Source organism: Hydra vulgaris, chromosome 08, assembly GCF_038396675.1.
Source record: "Hydra vulgaris chromosome 08, alternate assembly HydraT2T_AEP".
Classification (NCBI taxonomy): Eukaryota; Metazoa; Cnidaria; class Hydrozoa; order Anthoathecata; family Hydridae; genus Hydra; species Hydra vulgaris.
In genome coordinates this window covers 14,627,754-14,653,359 of record NC_088927.1, presented here as the reverse complement: position 1 = coordinate 14,653,359, position 25,606 = coordinate 14,627,754, and the positions used below count along the sequence as shown (strand labels likewise).

At 26.8% G+C, this 25,606-nt stretch overlaps 1 protein-coding gene and 1 long non-coding RNA gene across 2 annotated transcripts; both read left to right on the top strand.

Moving 5' to 3' along the window:
* Positions 1–10,245: 10,245 nt before the first annotated feature.
* On the top strand, positions 10,246–10,717 carry LOC136084188 (uncharacterized). Its single transcript, XR_010640385.1, has 2 exons — positions 10,246–10,348; positions 10,630–10,717. It is a non-coding gene; the product is annotated as an uncharacterized LOC136084188 (long non-coding RNA).
* A 5,767-nt stretch (positions 10,718–16,484) lies between these two features.
* Positions 16,485–25,283, top strand: LOC136083047 (uncharacterized). The gene is made up of 2 exons (XM_065802456.1): positions 16,485–16,824; positions 25,147–25,283. Exons 1-2 carry the CDS (start codon positions 16,485–16,487, stop codon positions 25,281–25,283), a joined length of 477 nt encoding a protein of 158 aa, XP_065658528.1.
* Positions 25,284–25,606: the final 323 nt, after the last annotated feature.

Here is a 25,606-nt window from a genome sequence, read left to right as displayed (position 1 = left end):
AAAGTATTCTTCCTCGTATTGCCAAAGGATTTCCAATTTTGCCGTATGATGCGTTTTGTCCATCAATTCAGTCTAGCCTAGCTGATAGAATCTGTAAAAAGTGCAATATCTACTTTGCCTCTCAAGCTATGTTGAAAAAGCACGCTTCTATCCATTCTGCTATAACACTCCCTCTAAAAAAAGGGTCTAACCTGTTCGTATCGCTGCCACGCGTCAGACAGAATTTTTGGCACTCATCGCCTTGCAGAAGAGTTCGAAAATTGCTGAATGGTTAGATGAAAATGAAGTTGACGAAACGAATTTGATTGTACCTCGAGAATACGATATCCTTTTAGAACGCGGAGAGTATTCACAACCTATTGTTTCAATCGATGATCACTTCAACAACCCATGGAAAGACTATATTAAAGATATATAATACTATTTGCTTAGTTGATTATTTAATGAGATATCGACTACTATATAATATAATTTGATGAGATCTACTATTATATAAATGTATAATTTAGTCAGAAAAAAAATCAATGGTTTTTAAGCATTTTTATTGTTGTATTTTGTGTGTGTGTGTGTGGGGGGGGGGGGGGAGTACTTAAAAACTGACATCATATATAACGGGGGGTTGGCCAAAAATTGTTTAACAAAGGGAGGAGGGGAGTCGAAAAATTGAGAAAAAACACTGACATCATTTATGGATGACCCCATGGTAACAAGATCTAGCGCAATTATATTAAAAGTTTTCTATCAGAAAGTGCAAGAATCACATAGAAACTTCCAAGTTGACTTTTCCATTTGTCATTTTAGTAGTGTAGGAGTTAGCATATGCGCGTAGAAAATAATACTTTATATGCTTTTTTCCTATAGAAAAAAACATAAATAGTAATATCTTCTACGTGCATATTTTTACTTTTATGATTTTTCTATAAAAAAAAAAAAAGTCATGTTTTTAGAAACATATTTTATGCGCGTAGAAAGTATTTCTATTTAATAGTAATAGTTTCTACTTGCATACGCTACCTCCAACACAACTAAAATGACAAATGAAAAAGTCAACAAATGTTTATGTGATTTCTTGCACTTTTTGATTGAATGTTTTTAATAAAATTGTAATAAAAGAATATATTTATTCTTGTAAATTTATTATTATTATTTTTCTTTGTTTTTTTGCCGTTTAAAAATATATACAGTTTTGATGCATATAAATAAAAATAAATATTGGCGGGGCAAGAAGAAGACTTATTTATCACCGAGCCCCATTTTGTCCTATTAACATAAACCATAATATTTAAATATTTATAGTTAACAAACTATTTATTAAAAAAATATATAAAAGTAAAATAGATAACAATTCGTTGTCATTTAAAGAAAAATTTAAAGAATCAAAATTTAAGGAAAGAGTAAGATCCAGTGAATAAGAAAAAATAAATAAGATATCATCATTTGCGTAAAACTTAAAATTTAAGCTAAGATTTAAAAATAAAAAGTATATAAATAATATAAACCATAGAAATAACATAAATAAATTAGTATACTTCATAGAAATAACGTAAATAAATTAGCAAACGTCATAGGGATAATACCATAATTAAAGTAATGAAAAAAAAAATGTTGATACACTTAGTGACATTTTTTGTATTAATTATTTTTTTGTATTTGAGTTTTAATTAAAAAAAAAAACATTTAAAATCGGATATATATTAAAATCCATAAGTAGAAATGCCTGTTTTGATTCATTTTTAAACTGCTCTATACTAGTTTTATATGTATTACGGCCTTGGGAAACATTTTTCACAAGTAAGGTCCACGATAAAGAACTGAGTATGAAGTTAGTTTTGAATTATATTTTGGGACAACAAAGTTGTTATTTGAAAATTTTGTTGGGTATTTATGAACTATTTCGTCAAAATAGAATTGAAATATTTTAGGAGATAATCCAATATTTGTTTTATACATGAAAATGGCTCCCAAAGAACAGCTCTATCAGCTCCAAAAATTGTTCTGCACGCGTGTTTTTATTAAAGTAAAATTTTTTTAAATTTGTATGGTTTGTACTTGCCCATGCAATATTCCAATAAACTAAATAACAAGGAATAAAAGAGAAATATAAACATTTTAAAGAATTATAATTTAAAAATGGTTTAGTCCTATATAGTATAGCTAAATTTTTCGATATTTTATTTTCAATACCTTATGTGTAAACTCCAACGTAAATGTTCATCTACGATTACGCCGAGAAAGTTTACTGAATTTTCTCTTTTAATGGTAGTGTTATGATTATTAGATTAGGCAATTTGATGGGAATATTTTTTGATTTATTCACTTTGTGGAACAAAATAAATTTGGTTTTATCCACATTTAGAGAAAGTTTATTACTTACAAACCACTCATTAACTTTCGATAATTGTTCGTTTGTTGTTTCAAATAGTGCATTAATATCTCAATGGGAATAAAAAAGATTGGAGTCATCTGCAAAAAGATTACAACTTATTAGATCTGTTGCTAAATTTAAATCATTAATGTACACTAGGAACACCAGTGGTCCTAAAATAGACCCCTGGGGAACCCCCCAAGTTACAGCAGTCGGAAATGTTTGTTTTTGTTCATACACTATAAATTGTTTTCTATTGGTCAAATAATTTTTGAACCAAAGTAAATTGTTATTTTTTACTCCATAGTGTTTAAGTTTTTTTATTAGTATATCATGATTAACTGTATCTAAAGCTTTTGACAGATCAATGAAAATTCCTAAGGTAAAGTAAAGGTAAGGTAAGGTAAAGTAGTTACTACTGAATGCACTTGATATATGACTAGTTTAACCACTGCATTTTCTATTGAATTTTTTTTTTGAAACCAAATTCTTTTGAATACAACATGTCGTTTTCTGATAAGTGATTAAAAAGCCTATTGTACATTATTCTGTCAATTAATTTTAAAAAACAAGGTAAAATAGATATAGGCCTATAATTAAAGATATTTTCGGAACCAATGTTTAAGTTCGGAGTCATCTCCGAACTTAAACATTGGCGTTATTCGTGCAATTTTTTAGCTTTTCAAGGACAATACCTGTTTTAAATGAAAGATTAAATATATGAAGTAACTAGGGTTCTATTATATTATATACTGATTTTACAACATTAACGTTAATTTTATCAAATCCAGCACTTTTGTTAGTTTTAAGGTAAAAAAAAGCGGTTTGCTATTCAATTAGTTTTAAATTAGTTTATCCATAACTTTATCGTAATTTTTTAAATAAGATTCAAATGGTGTTGAATTCATAGAAATTTTTAATGCCAAATTCGGACCAGCATTAGTAAAGAAACTTTTTAGTTTTTCAGCAATAATGGCAAAATGTTTCTCGCATAATTATTTTTTCCGATTATTTCTTTAATAACACTCCATGTTTTTAGTGTTTCCGGTGGCTTAACTTAAAAATTTGTTTTTTCAAATATATTTTTATATGTCATTTTGTTTTTATAAGCTTTTTTTTTCAAGTACTTATCATATAACTTTTGTTTTCTTTTTGAAGATTTTAGTAACCCGTTAGACATCCATGGAGTTAAAACAGTTTTGGTTTTGACAATAATTTTTTTTTCAGGAAATGTTTGATCATTTTGCTTGCAGATTAGTACTCAGATTTGATATCAGAATTGATTTAAAAATAGATCATATGCGTTGTTAACGTCATGTGACTGCAATACCAGATTCCAATCATCGTTGTCTCTTGAAAGATTTTGAAATTGTTTAACCGAGTTTTTATTAATCTGCCGCCTAAATATAATGGATTGAGAAGAAACACTGTTAAATAATATATTGTTAGACAATAGGAATGTTGGGAAATGATCCGATAAGCCAGTTTTGATTATGCCTGTGTAAAGACGGTTAATATGATGGTTATTAGTTATTATATTATCAAGAATGTAGAAGAGTTGTTAGTCACTCTCGTTGGCTTGTTTATTGTCGGAATTAAATTATTTTGACGAAGAGTGTTTATAAAATTGTTAACATTATTATTGGAAGCATGGTTTATTAGGTCAATGTTAAAATCCCCAACTAAGTAGGCATGACTTCCGATTTAATTTATATTTGTTAAGAATGGTTTAAGATGAGTTTTAATTTTTTTTAAGCTAAAGATGGAGGTCTATATGTGGCATTTACAAACTTTTTTTTTGTGGTTTTATTAATTAATTCAATGCGTAATGTCTCACAATCTATTTCATTAACTATTTCAGAGATCGTGTCGTAAATTATAACTAATTGAGTTGTGAATAAAAATACGTACGCCCCCACCAATACCAAAACCACGTGGTTGGTAAACTGATGAGTAATTAATTAGTTCAAATTGGGCATTTATTTCATCACGCTTACACCAAGTTTCCGTTAGACAAATAATTTTAAAATCGTGTTTTAATTCATCCAACAAAAACTTCAGATTTTCAAAATTTTTATTTAAACTTCGAATATTAATGTTTAAATTTGAAAAACTATTTTTATTTTTTTGAAGATATCGAGAAGATTCAATAACTGTGTAGTATTGGCTTTAAGATATTTTTTGATTGAATTTATTTGAGTCATCGACGTCGACGTACGACATTTTTATCTAAAAGTTTAATTATAAAGTTTTCCTCCATTTTAAAGTAAGGCATATATAAATAAACGCAAAATAGTTAATAAAATAGTTAGCAATAGTTAAAAGAAAACAAATGAACCCTAACCCTTGCTATCTTGACACAGATTCGGGATTTCTTCCGTTTTCTTAGACTTCGTTCAATCAGCTTATCTATCATACGATAGATATATATATGCAAATTTTTCCAGCTGCTGCTCAATTTTTATTTTTTCTGTAAGATCTTTTTTTATTAAGTATGTTTCGAAGAAAAAATCTTCGTTTATGTTGTGAATATTTCTTTATTTTTAACTGATTAAGGAAGATCATATTGTTGTTTATTTCTCTCCTCCGGCGTCTGCCTTGTAGAGATATTAATAGTGAATACAATGGCATTAATTATAAGACGGTCCACTGTTCCACTACTAAGTCACATATAAAACTCACAAGAGTTAAATACTTAATATAAAAAAAATGAAGACCTCACATACACAAAAAAAAAAAGAAACGAAAATGAAATAAAATCAAAAAACAAAACAAACAAAAAAAAAAAAAAAAAAAAAAAAAAAAACAACAACAACAAGAAAAACATAAAAAGCAAGATTCGAAAATAATCGAAAAAGTTCCAAAAATAATCTGGGCATTTTAGTTTAGAAAAAGATTGTTGTTTATATCTATTTTAATTTTGTTATCTTCGCTCCAGATTTTTTCACATTGTAAAAGAAAAAACTCTTTACTGTTTGATATTTTTGAAATTTCGAATTCTTCATACAAAATCTTTTTGATTTTGTTTTGGAATTCCTCTAACAAACTCACTTTAGCAAACATCGACTTTTCATGGAACGACCTCATTCTATTACAATATAATTTATATAAAAGTTCGTTAAGAATTAAATTTCCAATATAAAAACTATTTACAGGTGTTAAAGGAAAAAGTAAAGTTTTGAATGTATTTCTAAGAGGTGGATGATGTGGATAGATTTTATGAATAAGAGCGAGTGTGTATTTTATGAGTGGTTGTGCTTTTTCACATCTAAACATCATATGGGGAAGGTTTTCCGTTTTTTTCATACATTGAGGGCAGAGATCGTCTGTTACAAAGCCTCTTTTTTTAAAAATCGAGTTGGTTGGAATTGCAAAGTGTATTAGTTTGTATTTAATTTCGTCTGCTTTATTGTTGATGTTACTTTTGTGGATGTAGTTAAATAATTGGGACCAGTCTTTTGTTGTTATGTTTCTCATGCTATATTTATAGTAGTCTGCCCATCTGTAAAATTTTCCTGTTAGGTTTATTTCTGCATCATTTTTGGAGATAGTGTATACATTTTTTGGTTTGAGGTTTATAAATTTGAGAGAGGGTGAGTTTTTTAGATAAATAGATGTTAGTGCTTTGTTGTGGTCGTAATTTTGGCTTTGAGAATTTATGAGGTGTTTCCATTTCGGTGGTAGTGAATTTATTATTTTTGTTAGAAGGTGTTGCTTTATACCGAGGAGTTGACTCTCTAGAAAGCCGTTAGCAAATACTTTTGAAATGTCGCCTATCTTGATTATGCTGTTGTTTGTGGATTCTGGTGATGGTTTAAGGATTTTACGCTCGTGTCTTATATATGGATTGTAGAATATGGGTTGGTTTAGTATTTCCTCGATGGTAAGATTTTTGTGGTTGTTCAATTTTCTACAGAGATGACTCCACGTTTTTATTGTTTGACGGTAGTAGGGGGGTAGAGTTTTTAATGAGTTTGAAGGATGCGTGGTGAGAAATATAAGATTTCCTTGATTTGCATGTCGGTAATTATTAAAAATATGAAGGGCTGAATCTTTCCACGCTCCCTGTTTGCTGTCATCAAAATATTTGGAAATCCAACTTAGTTGAATCGATTGCAGTTTTTTTTTCACGTCGATAATGTTTAAACCGCCTTTATTGATTGGGAGTTTGGAAATTTGTTTAGGTGTTTTTATGGAGCTATTATTCCAGAGGAAGTTGTCGATTTTTCGTTCTAATAGTTTTATGGTTTTGTCACATGGTATAGGTAGGGTGAAAGCAAGATGCCATAGGCCACTTAGTAGTGTTTGGTTGATTATTAGAGCTTTTCCTTTAATCGATAATTTAAGTCTTTCCCACTTTTCTATCTTTTTGTCCAATTTTTCTATGCTCTCGTTCCATTGTCGGTTGATATATTGATTAGAATTATAGAAATTAACACCTAGACTCTTAAGAGTAGTATCATGCCATACGAAATTTAGAAAACTGTCTTTTATTATAGATCTGTTTCGTCCAAGCCACAGACCTTGGCATTTGGAAATGTTCAACTTTGTTCCTGTACCTCGTTTGTATATGTTTAGAGCGTTGCCTAAAGCTATTATTGAGTTGTCAGTCGATAGGAAAAAGACAGTTTGACAAACTGATTAAGGAAGATCAACTCAACGCATTTTTTGTAACTTGTTTTTATACATTCTTATAAAGAAAACAGCGCTATTTATACTAAATGTGACATAGTTGGCAATTATCAGTAACTAAAATTAGGATAATAATTACCAACTTTCTACCATATACTAATTACTGTAAAAATACTAGACGTCATCGCGTGGTTTAACAAATGTTTATGACATTTATGTCGATATTTTCACCCTTTAATTTACAAGAATTTTTTAAAATTTCTATCTTATCTTTGTAGTCTAACAAATTAACAATAATTGTGCGTGGTTTTTTTGTATCTCGGCGTCCACTACGATGCGCTCGATAATTCTCACATTTTCCACCCCTAGAATCTCCTCAAAAAGTTTAATCACTTTTTTTTCACTTTCAGACCACGTTTCATTTTCATTTTATTCGTATTTTAATTTGTCATCAATCCTAAGGTTATTTCTTCGTGACCGATCCTCAATTTCTCTAAGTTTTTTTTTAAAGTCCATAAACTCATCGTTTTTATGTGCTTCATTTTTACAAACTCTTTGTTTTTCAATAAACAATATTATTTTTGACTTGTGAAAATTTAAACTTTCCTTTATATCAAATACATCCTTTTCCAATAGTTTAATTTTTTCCATGCTTGCTAGTTTTTTTTGTCTCAGCTTTTTGTTGTCGGTCGCTCGTTATTTTTGCGTTCGCACTAATGAGTTTAAGAACATTTTCTTCTTGTTGTTATATTAGTAATATTACATCTTTTTTGTACTCCGCAAACATTTCCTTAAAAATTGTTCGAACCTCATTAATGGTTACTGCCATATTTAATTATTGATAGCAGCTTGTATTTTATACTTTTATATTTATATTTAAAAAAAAAAAAATTTCTTCGATAAAAAAAAAAACACGTCTGATCCGTGTCGCATAGCTCAACCTACAAAAACCTGCACCTACAAAGTTGATCTACAAAATAAAACATCTACTAAAAAGTGGAAATAATTTTTGCCTACTGAGGCAAAAATTGATTTCAACCGATTATTGGCTTTTTTTAATTTCGACCGATTGTGACGTTTTCAATTTCGATCGATTTTTTTCTCAACCTATTTTGGAGACTTTTATTTTCAACCGATTTGCGATTGTTTGATTTTCAACCGATTTTCAGAGATTTTCATTTCAACCTACTAGTTCGTGTTTTTACCGTTTTTTCCTTGCGTTTTTAAGGTTTTTTTTTTCAAAAACCATTAACAAGAAATTAAGAATACACAAGTTTTGTTTTCAGAATTCCATCAACAAGAAGCATATGTCATATCAGCCTTTGGAAGTTACTGACCTCTTTGTATTATTTCTACTATTAACTGCCATTTTTATTTAACCTAAATGCATACAAAAACAAACTTGTGTTTTTTTGTTTTTGTATGCATATATTGGCAATATATATCACTTATATATATATATATATATATATATATATATATATATATATATATATATATATATATATATATATATATATATATATATATATATATATATATATATATATATATATATATATATATATATATATATATATATATATATATATATATATATATATATATATATATATATATATATATCAACGGCTGATTAGATTGAGTTCTAATTAAAATAAAATACATACCGGAAAAGACTTAGTTATTAAGTCGATCGAAAAAAAAGTAGGTCGAAAAAACAGTAGGTTGAAAATTCAGTAGGTTGAAAACCCAGTAGGTTGAAATTTCAGTAGGTTGAAAACCCAGTAGGTTGAAATTTCAGTAGGTTGAAAACCCAGTAGGTTGAAATTTCAGTAGGTTGAAAACCCAGTAGGTTGAAATTTCAGTAGGTTGAAAACCCACTAGGTTGAAATTTCAGTAGGTTGAAAACCCAGTAGGTTGAAATTTCAGTAGGTTGAAAATGTAGTAGGCTTAAAAATAAGTAGTTCATGTTTTAATTAGTAGTAAAAATAAAAATAAAAAAGTTGTAGGTTGAAAACCAAAATTTTCATATTCGATGATTTTAGAAATTTCAAAATTAGGTCCAGTCATAGGCCACCGCCTGATCGCCGTATTCGATCAAAAAAAAAACAAGAAAAAAGAAAGTCTCTTCGTCTGTTTTTTATTATATTTTCAATTTTTAAAGCAAGACTTAAAAGTAGACTTAAACTTAGCTTAATTTATATTATATTATACATCATTTAGTCAGACTTGTCTAAAAATATACTTTTCATTATTTTCATTTTTCAGGCATACACACACATACATACACAGGGGGACTGAGACAGGAAGAGGAGGGGAGAGGGGGTGGGGCTAAAGAGACAGTTTGACTAGGCCGGCAGATCTCAAAGAAACGCAAATAAAAAGGTCCCTAAAAAAAAGATTATTCACTGATAATAAAGGAAAATTTAGAAAAATAGGAGAAATTGAAAAATAAAAAAATAGAAAAATAAATTGACAACCCTGGTGCTAACCAGGGTTGACAATTTATTTGATACAATATTTATAACAATAATATTCTTATATATTTTATAGACCCCTTATACTTCAAACAGTCATATGAACTTAAGTAAAAACAAAATATATGTTTTGCGAAATCAAATCATATATTTTGCCCTATTTAAAAATAAATACAGCCTGTCGGTTTTTTTTAGTTGCCATGACATCATTGTAATTTTTGAGTCAAAAGAGTAAATATTGAAATAAAACTAAATTTAATGTTTAACGTCTTGAGTATTAGCAACTTATCTTGTCAAGGGTTAGTTTGCAAAAAAAATTTTCTGAGGCTCTGTCTGGTGTTAATTAAATTTTTTCTTATAATGAATGCAACTTGAATATGCTGCCCAATTTCATATGCTTCAAGATTATTGATATTTAAAAAATACAAGCGCGATATTAGTTACAAAGCTCAAAGAGTAAAAACAGAGACACCTAGCCCTACATACGAATGTAAGTTATATACGCATTATATTTAGTAAACGTAAATCATATGATATTTTACAAGTGTTTCTTTTCTTTATAAGTTAAAGTTTAGTTGTTTTAATGGGTATCAAGCGATTTTAAAAAAAATTTTAGTCATTTAGAAATTCTCTTAAACATCAATTTAAACAGACTTTATAAAAGATTTTTTAATAAAAAAAATCTTTATAAATATTGATCTAACACGTTAGAAACTTGAAAAACTCGTTTAGAAAGATGAAAACAATTAGTTGACCAAAAACCCACAATTTACGTGTACGACTATAAAAACTTGGAAAGATTTATTTTTAACTTTGTTTAAAGAAATAAACGCGTGTTTAATGACTTTTTTTTATATGATGAAGCTAAAACGTAAGTTTTTGTTTATATTTCTATATACTAGTATTTCTATATACTAAGTATTTCAATATACTTTTAAAATATTACAGGAATAATGCCTTGAAAACAAGGTTAATACTTTACAATACTTTTTCAATAAATATGTATATGTCATATTTTGCGTATGTTATATCATTTTTATGTTTAAAAAAAAATAAAAAAGGTGATAAAAAAAAAGACTTGTAAGTTATATTGTGTATTGTCTATGTCGCTTTAATGTTGATTTTTTAAACGCGTGTTCTCTTCATTATTAGATTTAGTTTTGCTTTATGTTTTGGTTGCAAGTTTTATAAACGCGTGTATGACTTGCGGATGCAACTACCACTCTGGTGGTTGCACTATTAGCGAAGGAGCAAAGAAAGATGGGGAATCATGCAAATGCGTAAAAAGTATATTACGATTCTGCACTGGTCACACGGTTGGTTGCAGTCCCGCTTTACGTAATGTTTGTAAGGCAAAATGTCGAAGTCGAGATTGTTGTATTGCAGGAGGTGGCGATTGTGGCGGATACTAGTGTTTAAAAAAGAAAAATGAAAAATTTTCTGTAATCCTACTATATAAAAATATAATAAAACAATCTTGAAAAAAAGTGAGAGTTTTTAAATTTTCATTTCTTGTAAATCCTATGACAAAATCTTTTTAAATTCGTTTACAGTTATATAAAATAAGTAGTTTCGGTCGTTATAGACGTAGCGAAAGTTTTAACTTTGGATTCTTTTTTTTTTCCAAATTGTTTTAAATGCATTAACACAAATTATTAATTGTTTCCTAGTTCACATTTTCAAAACCTGCAATTTTTTAAAACCAATTATTTGCTTAAACAAGTTCTATTTCGAAGCTTTAAAACATTTATCAGCCATTAGTGGAAACGTTAAGTAATAAGTTACGCTAAAATTATTAGTTTTAATTTAACTATTACGCGTTGTTGAATATTTTAACGCGTTTTAAAACCGAGTTAACCGCTGGCGTCAATAATAACTATTTTTATTATAATAACTAATAATAACTAAAAAGAATATATAAATATCTGTGTAGTCAACAAAAACACAGTCTCACAGTTAAAATCAAAAAATATATAAACTATATAATTAGACTTTTTATATATATTATTCTGAAAACTAAACCCCTAACTTTTTAAAATAAAATTAACAAATTTAATTTAATTTATTATTGCTCTGTTCTTTAAAAACATTTATCCTGTCGGCGTGACGTCAATGTAGAATTCAAGTCTTAAATAAAAGGTAATAGTTCCTAAAAACTTTTTAACTTTGCATTTCGCAAAGTTTTTTTTTCGATTATCGATTAGTTTAGAATTAGTTCAGATTTAGTTGGCCACATGTACTAACTTTTAGACTATATTGGATACCCATATAGTTTTTAGGTTAGTACATGTAGCCAACAAAAAATAAAAAAAATTCTTATAAAATAAATTTACACATAATTTTTAATGCAATTTTATTGCATGCGGTTCTAGTTTGCAAAATGGATCAAATTATTGAAATTGCAAGTTATGTTGCTGTTATTAAAAATTTAAGTAATGGCGCATGTAATAATATTACTGAAACTAGTGGTAATTTTGTATAAATTATGCTCTTTTTATTTATTTCATATTGGATTGACTTAAGTTTATTATTTATAAAGTAAAAGTTAGTTTCAATTAAAAAAATCATCTAAATCATGAATCAAGTATTCCTCCGCCGTTACACCATGTTTCAAAGTTGATTAACTTATTAATTTAATTCAACAAAGTTATTTAAAAATAGTTTAAAATATTCGTGGATTAAGTACAATCTACTCTTGAGAAATATGGGAAGCAATATAGAAAAATATGCAATAATGGAAATATGCGATAGAGAAAAAGAAAACAAGTGTTTTAAATTAAATCAAAAAAGTTTAGATCAACATGTTGTAAGTTTTGTTGTTAGTTAAACACACCCTTCAACTATAGTTGATAAACCATTGTTTGTAAAGTTATTTTAAAACTAAATAAACCATTGTTTGTAAAGTTATTTTAAAACTAAATAAACCATTGTAAAGTTATTTGCAGTAAACTTTAAAACTACATGTTAATATAATCTGTTAATATCTGCTTAATCAGTAATAAGATCGAAAACATTATAATTATTTAATTCTGTATTAATGGATAAACCTTATTTTTAAATTAGTATAATAACATTTAAAGTTAGGTAATTTATTTGATTCATGCATTTTAATAATAATACAATTAAAGTCCTTTGTCAATTTTATTTAAAGTATATTAATCTGTTGTGTTTGTTTTAAGTATATTATTGTGTATTTTTTGTTTTTAAAAACTAGAAGATGACGATACTTGAAGACGATGCTCTCTATATATTATGTATATATATATATATATATATATATATATATATATATATATATATATATATATATATATATATATATATATATATATATAATTATGTATATAAAGATATGTATGTATATATATATATATATATATATATATATATATATATATACATACATACATATTTATATATATAAGTATATATATGTATATATATATATATACATATATATATATATATATATATATATATATATATATATATATATATATATATATATATATATAAAATATATATGTATATATAAATATATGAATAAATAAAATATATATGTATATATAAATATATATATATACATATATATATATATATTTATATATATATATATATATATATATATATATATATATATATATATATATATATATACATATATATATACATGTATAAATGTATTATTATATATATATAATCATATATATATATATATATATATATATATATATATATATACACTATAAAAAAGACATCAATAAAATAGAACAAGTGCAACAAAGAGCAAGAAGACTAAGATGTTTAAAAGGTATGAAATATGAGGAGCGATTTGAAAAATTTGTATGACACCATTAGAAAAACTAGGAGAATGGAGCGATATAATATAATATTATAAAATTAAAAATGACATTCATAAAGTAATTGGAGATGCCCTCCAATAAACAACTTATATAAAAGAGTTTATAATCAATGTCATAATCGCATATAAAATATTCGTATTTCGGAAGCAAGAACGTATTACTTTCTTAATAGGGTTGTTAGTAAAAAGAACAGTCTAACCTATGACATTGTCAATTCTGTTAATTTAAATACTTTTAAAAATAAACTCGAGGAACATGAAAAGGGCAATTCTAAATAAAAATTGGATTATTATTATTTTGTTATAACACGAATTTCATTAGTATTTTTCATTTTACTGTTAAAGTCACGCAATACAGGTCAGTGACTCACACTTTTTTAAATGTACAGTTAACAATATTATTATTTTTATTATTATTACTTTTTATTTTTTAATGTATATATTTATATTAAAATAGATACTTTTATTATTTTAAAATATATATATATATATATATATATATATATATATATATATATATATATATATATATATATATATATATATATATATATATATATATATATATATATATATATATATATATATATATATATAATATTATTAATTATATATAAAAACTTTTATTGCGTAAGTTTCAGTCTTGGCTCCTTTATACACTTGTGCACGGATGTTGCTTTAGAATATTTAGAAATAAGATATTTTAACCTTGTATCATTGTCAGGTAATAGATTGCTTTTGTAATTATTAGAGACATGTTTTAATGTTTCCAAACTTTACCTTTATTTACTAAAACTTTTTTAGCGGAATCAACTTTAAAACGAGGTTGTGATGAAAGAAATATTTTTTAAAATATTTTTGCCTTTAGCCAAAAATAGCCATTGTTTCTCCACATAATTAAAAACTTTTGTTGTTTGGCAAAAATTAAATAATAGAATAATATGTAGTTTGGCAAAATATAAAGCAGTTATGTGGTTTGGCACATGATAAAATGGTTTTTATAGTTAGGTTTTTGTAGAAGAAGCAAGGAAAGTCACATTAAGACTTTTAATGTGTTTTTGTATAGATTGGAATTTAAGTTACTTTAAATTAGCCATAATGTATGATCTGAAAAAATCTTTTTTTCAGATCATACATTTGCTGCTTTTTGATAAGAACTCTTTAGTTTGTTTTTCTTCGATTGTAAAATTTTTTTTAATTAAAAAGTTTTTTTCTTTGATTATATATTTATTAAAGTCTAAGCTACTTAAATTGTTCAATATATTTTTTGAAGATTTGAGAGTTTTGGATAATTAGGAAGATTAATATTTATTGAATTAATAAAATTTGTATAATGATTTATAATTTCATTAATAATGAAATCAAAGTTATTTATTTGAGAAAATAAAACAAGTTTTGATATTAGAACTAAACGTACAGTTACATTACGGCGTTTGATCTACGTTAGGAAGTTTATTTTCACGCGAAAAAGAACTTAAAGACGTTCATCGTTATTTTTTACAAGAACCAAAAAACTCATTCATGGTATTGTTTGGGATGTCGGGTGTAGGTAAAACACAAATTGTCAGGAATTATTGTAAAAGTTATCAAGGCTTCTATGAAAACATTGGGTTGATGCAGCGGCGGGAAAATTGCAAACTTCAATGACAAACCTTTGTCGAATGTTAAGCTTCAATGTCAATGATTTTGGAGGTGATATACAAATAATTTCTGAGAAAATTCACAACTATTACAGAAATGAAAAAACTTTGTATATTTTTGACAATGTTGACGATGAAAGTATTAAAGATTTGGATACGTGCATATCAAAGAAACTAAATTCATCGAATTTGATAACCTCACAATGGGGAACCTGGTCCCATAATGCAAAAATTATAGAAGTTAAAGTTTTTTCTACTGAGGATGCATACGCTTATGTAAAAAATAATATTAGAGAAAACAGTAATGAAGACATAAGAAGCCTAATAAAAATACTTGGTTACCATCCTTTTGCTATTACTCAGGCAAAAAAATATATAAATAAATTTAAAATTTCAATTGAAGATTATATAAAACGATATAGAGTAGAACCCATAAAAGTATTAGACACTGATAACTTTCCAACTGAAGAAGAATCAAAGTCTGCAATAAAAGCAATCAATTTAGTTTTGTTAAAATTAGAAAAAACACAAGTCATTTCATTTAAATAACTGAACTGCTTGTCTCATTGTAATGGTCAAAATATTAGGAAAGAGTTTATAAGCCAAATTTTAAAGCAAATGAAAATAAATAGTGAACATTTAGAAGATGAAGCCATTGGAATACTACTCAGTCATTCATTGATAAACCGTTTTGATAGTAAAAAGTATGCAATGCACGAACTTACACAGTTAAGGTGTAAATTTTTTCAAAATAAAAATTCAAGTTCAAATACTTATACTGATCTGACCATAAATTACTTTGTGTTTGAGTTAGGTAAAGTAGAGAATCACATGGACTACGGTAACTATTTTGTTTTTCATTTTCTTTATATGTTTCGTAATAACAACGTGATAATGTCAAAAACTTTTGAAAAATTTACAACTTTTATTCGAAAACTGTTAATATGTAAAGGTTTATTTAAAGAAGCAATCGAAATATTAAAATCTGTTCAAATTTATAATGCAAAAAATAAAATTAAACCTGATGAACACACACTCCAAACTAAACATGATATCGCATGCTGTTTATACGAAATGGGAAAATATAACGCAGCTTTAAAAATTCAATATTTTATTGATGAAATACAACCTAATATTTCCCCTATAAACGAACAAATTACAATGGAGACAAAGCATAATATTGCAATATGGTTGTTCAAAATGGGACACTATAAAGAGGCTTTAGAACTTAATTATTTTGTTGAAGAAAAAAGAACTAAAAGTTTAGGTGCCAACAACCTATTTACAATAAAAGCAACGCATAATATCGCCAACTGTTTGTATGCATTAAGAAATTATAACAAAGCATTTGAAATTTACTATTCTATTGAAAAGGTAGAAACTAAAAGTTAGGAAAAAAGTTAAGGAGATATTGACCATTCATCTATCATGGAAAGACTTGAAACTATTAGGAAAATATCGCACACTGTTTCTGTGAATTGCGGAAATATAATGAAGCTTTAGAAATGTATAAATCTGTTGCTGAAGTACAAAAGACACTGCTAGGTTCAACGCACCCATCTACAATGGAAACAAAACTTAATATTGTCACCTGTTTGTACGAAATAGGCAAATACAACGAAGCATTAAAAAATTCTTACCCTCTTGATAAAATACAAACTGAAGTTTTAGGTATTAACCATCCATCTACTATGCAAACAAAATATATTATTGCACTCTGCTTGAAAAGTATGGGCAAGTATAACGAAGGATTAGAAATTTTTGAATCTGTTTATAAAAATCGAACTGAAATTTTAGGCATCAACCACTGTTCTACATTAATAACAAAACATAACATTGCAATCTGTAAATTACAAAAAAAGATAACAAGTTGTGTAATTTATTATATATTACTTTAACTTTTATATATTATTTAATTTTATTGCTCCTTTGAAAAATAAAAAAGGTGACTAACTTCAGACTTTAAAAGTAAGAGATCTTATAAATTTGTGTTTTTAATTATCTCTTTATATGAACTCTTTGTTATTAGTAGTAGTAGTAGTAATGCCCCTTTGAGCGTGCTTAACACGGAACCTTGGCAGCCAACACTTTTTGTATGAGAAAATGTAAATGAAAGTGTATGTAAATATTTAACTTATTTAAACTTTAAACTATTTAATCTTAAATTATATTAAAAAATATATCAAGTTTTACAGTTTTCCAACATTGCAACAACATCACTTTAATTTTGATTTATAGAATTTATTTACCGTTTTATATAGTTTTTTGTTTATTAAATAGCGTTAATATCTTTCGCAATCAATGTACCTTCGTGGCCAATGTGGTCAGCCTGCAGAGTTCCTAATACATCGTGCAATTTTTGTTTTTTTCCGTTTAATGATATATACAGTTTCAAAGCATATAAATAAAAATAAATATTGGCGGGGCAAGAAGAAGACTTATTTAGCCTTATTACCAAGCCCCGTTCTCACGTATTTACAAAAATCGTAATATTTAAATATCTATAGTTAACAAACGATTTATTAAAAAACATATAAAAATAAATTGATAACAATTTGCTGTCTTTTAAAGAAAAAATTTAAAGAATCAAAATTTAAGAAAAGAGTAAGATCAAGTGAATAAGAAAAAATAATTAAGATATTATCATTTGCTAAAACTTAAAAATATAAACTGAGATTTAAAAATAAAAAAGGAAATAAATTAATACACACCATAAAAATTGCATAAATAAATTAGTATACTTCATAGAAATAACTTAAATAAATTAGAGGTAATACCATGATAAAGGTAATAAAAAAAATGTTGATACACTTAGTGACATTTAAGACAAAAAAATAATACAATTCTTGAATTAAATATTTTTTTGTATTTAAGTTTTAATTTAAAAAAACATTTAAAATCGGATATAATAAAATCCATTAGTAAGAATGAATGTTTTGATTCATTTTTATACTGCTCTATACTAGTTTTATGTGTATTTACAATTTTGGGAAACATTTCCAACAGGTAAGGTTCACGATAAAGAACTGAGTATGAAGTTAGTTTTGAATTATATTTTGGGACAACAAAGCTGTTATTTGAAAAATAACAGCTTTGTTGGATATTTATGAGCTATTATGTGAAAATAGGATAAAAATATTTTAGGAGATATTCCTATATTTGTTATATACATGAACATTAAAACTTGGTGTAAGTTGATTTTATATATACTTAATGCTCCAAGTATACGCAGAAGAGGCTCACAAGATACTGTTCTATCACCTCCAAAAATTATTCTGCATGGATGTTTTTTGTTTACAGTACAATTTTTATTTTGATTATTTGTACTTGCCCAGGCAAAATATTGAAATAAATTAAATAACAATGAATAAAAGAGAAATATAAACTATTTAAAGAACTATTGTTTAAAAATGGTTTTGTTCTATATATCATTGCTAAATTATTTGATATTTTATTATCAATATTTTTATATGTAAACCCCAACGTAAATGTTCAACTAAGATTACTCCAAGAAAGTTTACTGAGTTTTCTCTTTTAATGTCAGTTTTATTGGTCATTAGATTAGGCAATTTGATGGGAATATTTTTTGATTTATTCACTTTGTGGAACAAAATAAATTTGGTTTTATCCACATTTAGAGAAAATTTGTTACTTATAAACCACTCATTAACTTTCAATAGTTGTTCGTTAGTTGTTTCAAATAGTGTATTAATATCACTGTGGGAATAAAAAAGATTGAAGTCATCTGCAAAAAGAATACAAATTAATAGGTCTGTTGCTAAACTTAAATCATTTATGTACACTAGGAACAACAGTGGTTCTAAAATAAAGCCCAATGGAACCCCAAAAAACGGCAGTCAGGAATATATATGTTTTTGTTCATACACTATAAACTGCTTTATATCGGTCAAATAACTTTTAAACCAAAATAAATTGTTATTTTTTACTCCATAGTATTCAGTTTCTTTTATTAGTATATCATGATTAACGGTATTGAAAGCTTTTGACAGATTAATGAAAGTTCCTAAGGTAAAGTAGTTACTACTGAATGCACTTGATATTTGATTGACTAGTTCAACCACTGCATGTTCCGTTGAATTTTTTTTTGAAACCAAATTGTTTTGAATACAATATGTCGTTTTCTGATAAGTGATTAAAAAGCCTGTTGTACATTATTCTCTCAAGTAATTTTAAAAAACAAGGTAAAGTAGATATAGGCCTATAGTTAGAGATATTTGAGTCATCTACGGACTTAAACATCGGCTTAATTCGTGCAATTTTTGGCTTTTCAAAGACAATACCTGTTTTAAATGAAAGATTAAATATGTGAAATAACGAGAGTTCTACTAAACTATATACTAACTTTACAACATTAAAGTTAGTTTTATCAAATCCAGCACTTTTGTTACTTTTAAGGTTAAAAAGGCGGTTTGCAATTCAATTAGTTTTATAATAGGTTCGTTCATAACTTTATCGTAATTTTTTAAATAATATTAAAATGGTATTGAATTCACAGGGAATTTTTAATGCCAAATTCGAACCAGCATTAGTAAAGAAGCTGTTTAGTTTTTCAGCAATAATTGATTTTTCATAAATTGTGTTTTTATCAATTGTCAATTGTTATTTTTTTTTGGCAGAATGTTTCTCGCAAAATTATTTTTTCCGATTGTTTCTTTAATGACACTCCATGATTTTTTAGTGTTTCCGGTGGCTTTACTTAATAGCTTTGCATATTAAAGGTTTTTTAAGTTCCTTTTTGTTTTATCAAATACATTTTTATCAAATAGTTTTTATAAGTTTTTTTTTCAAGTAATTATCATATAACTTTTTGTTTTCTTTTTAAAGATTTTAGCAACCCGTTATACATTCATGGAGTTAAAGAAGTTTCGGTTTTTACAATAATTTTTTTTTAGAAGACGCTTGATCAAATTGCTTGCAGAATTGATTTAAAAATAGGTCATATACGTTGTTAACGTCGTGTGACTGCAATACCAGATTCCAATCGACGTTATCTCTCAAAAGATTTCGAATTTTTTTACTGAGTTTTTATTGATCTGTCGCCTAAATATAATGGATTGAGATGGAATACTGTTAAATAATATATTGTTAGTAACTAGGAATGTTGGGAAATGATTCGATAAGTCAGTTTTGATTATGCCTGTGTCAAGGTATTATGATGGTTATTAGTTATTATATTAACAAGAAGTTTAGAAGAGTTGTTAGTCACTCTCGCTGGCTTGTTTATTGTCGGAATAAAATTATTTTGAAGAAGAGTGTTTATAAAATTGTTAACATTGTTATTGGAAGCATGGTTTATTGAATCAATGTTAAAGTCCCTAACTAAGTATGACTTCGGTCAAGCATGACTTTGGTTTTATTTTTGTTTTGCATTCATAATTATTTTTTTGTGGTTTTAATGAAGTGCATAATGACTCACAATATATTTCATTTACACAGAGATTTTAACGTAAATTATAACTAATTGAATTGTGAACAAAAATACATACGCTCCAACCAACACCAAAACAACGTGGTTAGGAAACTGATGAGTAATTAATTAGTTCAAATTGGGCATTTGTTTTACTACGCTTACACCAAGTTTCCGTTAGACAAATAATTTTAAAACCGTGTTTTAATTCATCCAACAAAAACCAAATATTTTCAAAGTTTTTATTTAAACTTTGAATATTAATGTTTAAAATTGAAAAACTATTTTATTTTTTTGAAGATATTAAGACGCTTTAATAACTGTATAGTATTGACTTTCAGATATTTTTTGAATAAAGTTATCGACGTCACTGAGTACGACATTTCCGTCTAAAAGTTTAATTATAAAGTTTTCCTTCATTTTAAAGTAACACATATATAAATAAACGCAAAATTGTTAATAAAATAGTTAGCAATAGTTAAAAGAAAACTAATAAACCCTAACCCTTACTATTTTGACACGGATTCGGGATTTATTCCGTTTTCTTAGACCTCGTACTATCAGCTTTTCATCTGATATATATGCAAATTTTCTGCCGTCCAATTTTCTTTTTTTCTCTAAGATCTTTTCTTATTAAGTTCGTCTCGAAGCAAAATTCTTCGTCCATGTCAATATTTTCACCCTTTAATTTAGCAGAGTTTTTTAAAATTTTTTTTCTATCTCTATAGTCTAACAGCCTAATAATAATAGTGCGTGGTGTTTTTGCATCTCTGCGTCCACTGCGATGCGCTCGTTTAATTCTCACATTTTCCACCTCTAGAGTCTTCTCAAAAAGTTTAGTCACTTTTATTTCACTTTCAGATCACGTTTCATTTTCATTTTCTAAGGTCAATCTAAGGTTATTTCTTTGTGACCAATTTCTCTAAGTTGTTTTTTTAAAGTCAATAAACTCATCCTTTTTATGTGCTTTGGTTTTACAAAGTCTTTGTTTTTTCAATAGACTCAATATTATTTTGACCTTTTTTCGATGAATTCCTCGCAAAAATTTAAACTTTCCTTTATATCAAATACATCTTTTTCCAATCGTTTATTTTTTTCCACGGTGTCATTAATTTTTCTTTCAGCTTTTTGTTGTCGGTCGCTTAAAAGTAAATGCAGTTTAAGTACTAAAAAACTTATTAAATACTTTTTTCAATTTTTTTCGATTTTCATAAAATACAAAATATATCTATACTCGCTACTCAAATAAGTGCTTTTGAAAAAAAGTCCGAAACTAGAAAAAACTTTAACTTTTTAATTTAACAATTAAAAATCTTTTTTGCTATAAATTTATACAGCCATATTGAAAAAATTGAATATATATTGAGTGAAGGGGCTGATTTGAACACTTGCATAACAAAACCAATAACAGCGCTTTTTTTTTATTTTTATTTCTTAGGTGCCCCAAGAAGACCTAACGGTCTTGTCACAGAGCACCGCGGAAGTGCATTTAATCAGGAAGTTCACGCCTCGTTCCTTACCGTGACGCGAAAATATGTCCAAAGCCCGTTTCGAACCTGGATCTCCTGCTTATAAAGCAAGCGCTCTAACCACTGCGCCACGGCCGCACGCTTTAAACCACTGATCTATAGAATATACGAAAGTATTAATGAATAAACGTTTTTATAAATTCTAAACCGATTGCAAATAATCAACACTTTTCAATCGGATTTTCTAAATAAGTGCAGCTTTATTGCATAGCATAAAATACAATAGAATACAACAATAAACAATTATGTTATATGCAAATGAAAAATCCACTTAACGTTTACAAGATCGCGTGTAATATAAGAAAAGTTTTCAAATAATAGTTAAAGTTTTCAAATAATTAATTTTTTTTTTGCTTAAAATTTTTGTTTTAAATGTTATGTTATTGCATTCACGAAATGTACTTCACATATTTAAGATTTTTTGCTAAGTGATTTATGCAGAAAAAACAAATCAAGTTAACTTATGTAAAATACCTAACTCTCCTTGATAGGTTCAACGGGTCCTCATTTTTTTTGCTGAAAAGATAATTTTCTTTCTTTGGATGTTTCAGGATGAGGTTAAGTTTAGATTTTTTTTTCAAAATAAATAAACAGGGTATATGTTTTATTAAGCTCGTCGAATGCGAAAATATTAATTTGTTTTTGCTGGTAGTAGACTTTTTTAAATATATTTTTATAATATATTTTTCTACCATATTTTAAAAAATAATTAAAAAACGAATAAGTTAAATTTATATATAAATTTATTATTTATATATAAATTTATTATGTATATAGAAAAATGAATTTATTATGTATATATAAATTCTATACATAGCCCGCACCTCATCATCGTGGCTACACATTATATTTTTAAAATGATTTTAAACGAATGCCACTTCTGATGTTAACAAAATGGATGAACTCAAATCTCTTACAACAGTCACAAACTTTCCACATATCATTTAAATTATGGAAACATAGTTTAATATTGATTCAAATACATTAACACCAAAATATCAATTATTCCACAAGAACAGACAAATCAATGGAGATGGCGTGGCTATTTAAGTTATAGATAATATCAAAGCAACCGAGATCAAAGATGTAAAGAAAAACCAGGACAGCAAACAGATTTGGGTTCAAAATATCAATCGGAAAAAAATAAATCCTTGTTGGATGTAATAATCGACCTTCGAACGCATCTACTACTCTCAATATCAATAACTCTATTAGAACAGCCATTATTCTAGTTAAAATCAAAAATACACACTGGTCTACTGATTGTGGGAGACTTCAATCATCCAGACAAAAAATGGACTCATCTTAGTGGTCTGTGTATTTAGAGAGGTAAACTTGCTAGTTGTAAATTAATCATTCTTATGAACAACAACTTCCTAGTACAACACGTGCACGAACCAACTTTTGCAAGCAGCACTCTAGATCTTATCATCACTGAAAATCTTACAAGAATACTTTTAATTAGTATTGGTCCACCTCTGAGCTTTTCCAATCTTAACCATCTTCACTCAACTCTGACTTGACACTATAAAATCAGAGCATATACTCATAAAACTAAAATGCTAACCAAAAAACCAAAATTATAGTCGAAGTAATTACAAAAAAGTCATTCAAAATCTTAATTTAATCAACTGGTCAAATTTGTACAAATATCTGAACATTTATCAAAGTTTTGCCATCCTTACTTTAGTATAATTAAATACACATTTCTATGTTCAACGAACGAACGAGGATCCAAACTAAATAGTTTTCCAACGATTTGAGAAATTTAACTAAAATAAAATACAAGCTCTAGTTTAAAACGTTCAGCTCGGCTGACAAATCCTAACAATAACAAAAGCAAAAGTCCAATGTAAAAGGTGCCGTAATGTTTTAGGCAAAAATCAATTATTCGTTGGTTTCCAATCTTAGAATGCGTCCCTTCCGTAAAGATAGAACTGAAAAGTATCATTTAAAAGCTTTTATTTTCAAGTTTTTAAAAAAGAGAAGTTAAATTAAGTAGTTTAAGTAAATAAGATCTTGACGGCAAAAGTGATTTTTAAATAATAAAAGTTATGTGTAATCAAGCTCAAAAATAAATAAATAAACAAAAATATTTTAACATTTAAATTCTTTATAAATATTTTGCGAACGCTTAATTTTTCTTTTGTCGTAATTAAAAAAAGTTAAACAATTCATAAATTTAGACGACGATAGTTTTAGATTACTTTTTAATACTTAATACATTTTTTATAACACTCATACTAAATACTAAAAAGTAATATAAAACTATCCTTTTATATTACTTTTTTGTATTATTTAAAAGATTCCTACGGCGTTAAAAACAAACATTTAAATGGAGTTTAAAATGCGTTTTAAAATAATTGTTTAGGTAAGTATTAAATAGAACATTCTAATAATTTTCGTTCTAAATAGAAAAGAAATTTATTTAAACACTTAGGGCAAACTTTATTTAAACAATGATTATATATTTGAATGCCTGTAGAGACATTTAATAGTAAGTGTTCTGTCTTTGCTTAAATTTAGCAATATACAGCTTTAGTAGGGTTTCTGAGCACTGCTTAACAGCAACAGTAAAACAACTGTTTTTTTAAAAGAAATCAAAAACAGCAAACAACTGTTTTTTTACTGTTTTTTCTATTTTTTTCAATTAAAGCTAAAGCTACAAAAAATAAAAACTTGAACCTTTCTAATACGTTCGCCGTAATGAAAAGTTCTATTTCAATATTAAAATGAGTTTTAACAGCATGAAGATTCATTCAAACCTGTTCAAATTTTTTGATCCAACGCTTTCAGATAAAAGTTTTACACAAGGTTTACTTTTATATGTCATATAGAAGTCCTTGGTTTCATATTTAAAAAAATATATCGAAATTAATAATATAAAAGAGCTTATTAAGTTATATATAGGGCTTCTAGAACCGGTTTCTTATTTTCATTAACTTGAAAATAATTGCATTGTTACCAGTCATGAACCTTTTCTTTGATGGTGGGTAAATTTGAAGCATTTAAACTCCCCTCTAACGAAGGCGATGCAATGAAACTTCTGCACAAGATTGACATCATAAAACTCAAGGTAGACAATAAAAGGAAAGTTTAGCATGACTGTTGATAAAGTTACTACTTTAGGAGGAAAAAGATGTTTGTTATTATTTAAGATACAACGTTTAAAACGAGATCAATTTGAATTTCGGGATTAAAAGATTAAAGATTTAAGCAACACCTGTGATAATGATAAAAATGAAAATAATTCTTTTGATGAAGAAACTAATTATGATGATGATGATGAGTGTGATATTATGATAGATGATGAGTGTGAAGATGATAATGATTTACTTAAAAAATGATGACAATGATTTACTTAAAAAAACTCATAAGTTGATAAAATACATCAAACTGTCAAGTTTTCAAGTTCAAGTTTTTTAATCAAAAGTCAAGACACTGCTTGAAAAAGAAACTGCTCATCATCTTGATGTAAAAAATCTCTGAAACACAATACTAATAATGCTAGAGCCATCGAAAAAGAATTAACAACTCAAGAAACTTTTTTAGAATTTAGGGTAAATTTAGTTGGTTGGAAAAATTTCTGAAAATTAATTAATGAATCCTCCTGTGTTATAAGCACCTACGAGTACTCATTTATAAATAAAAAATTTTCCAAAATAGAAAA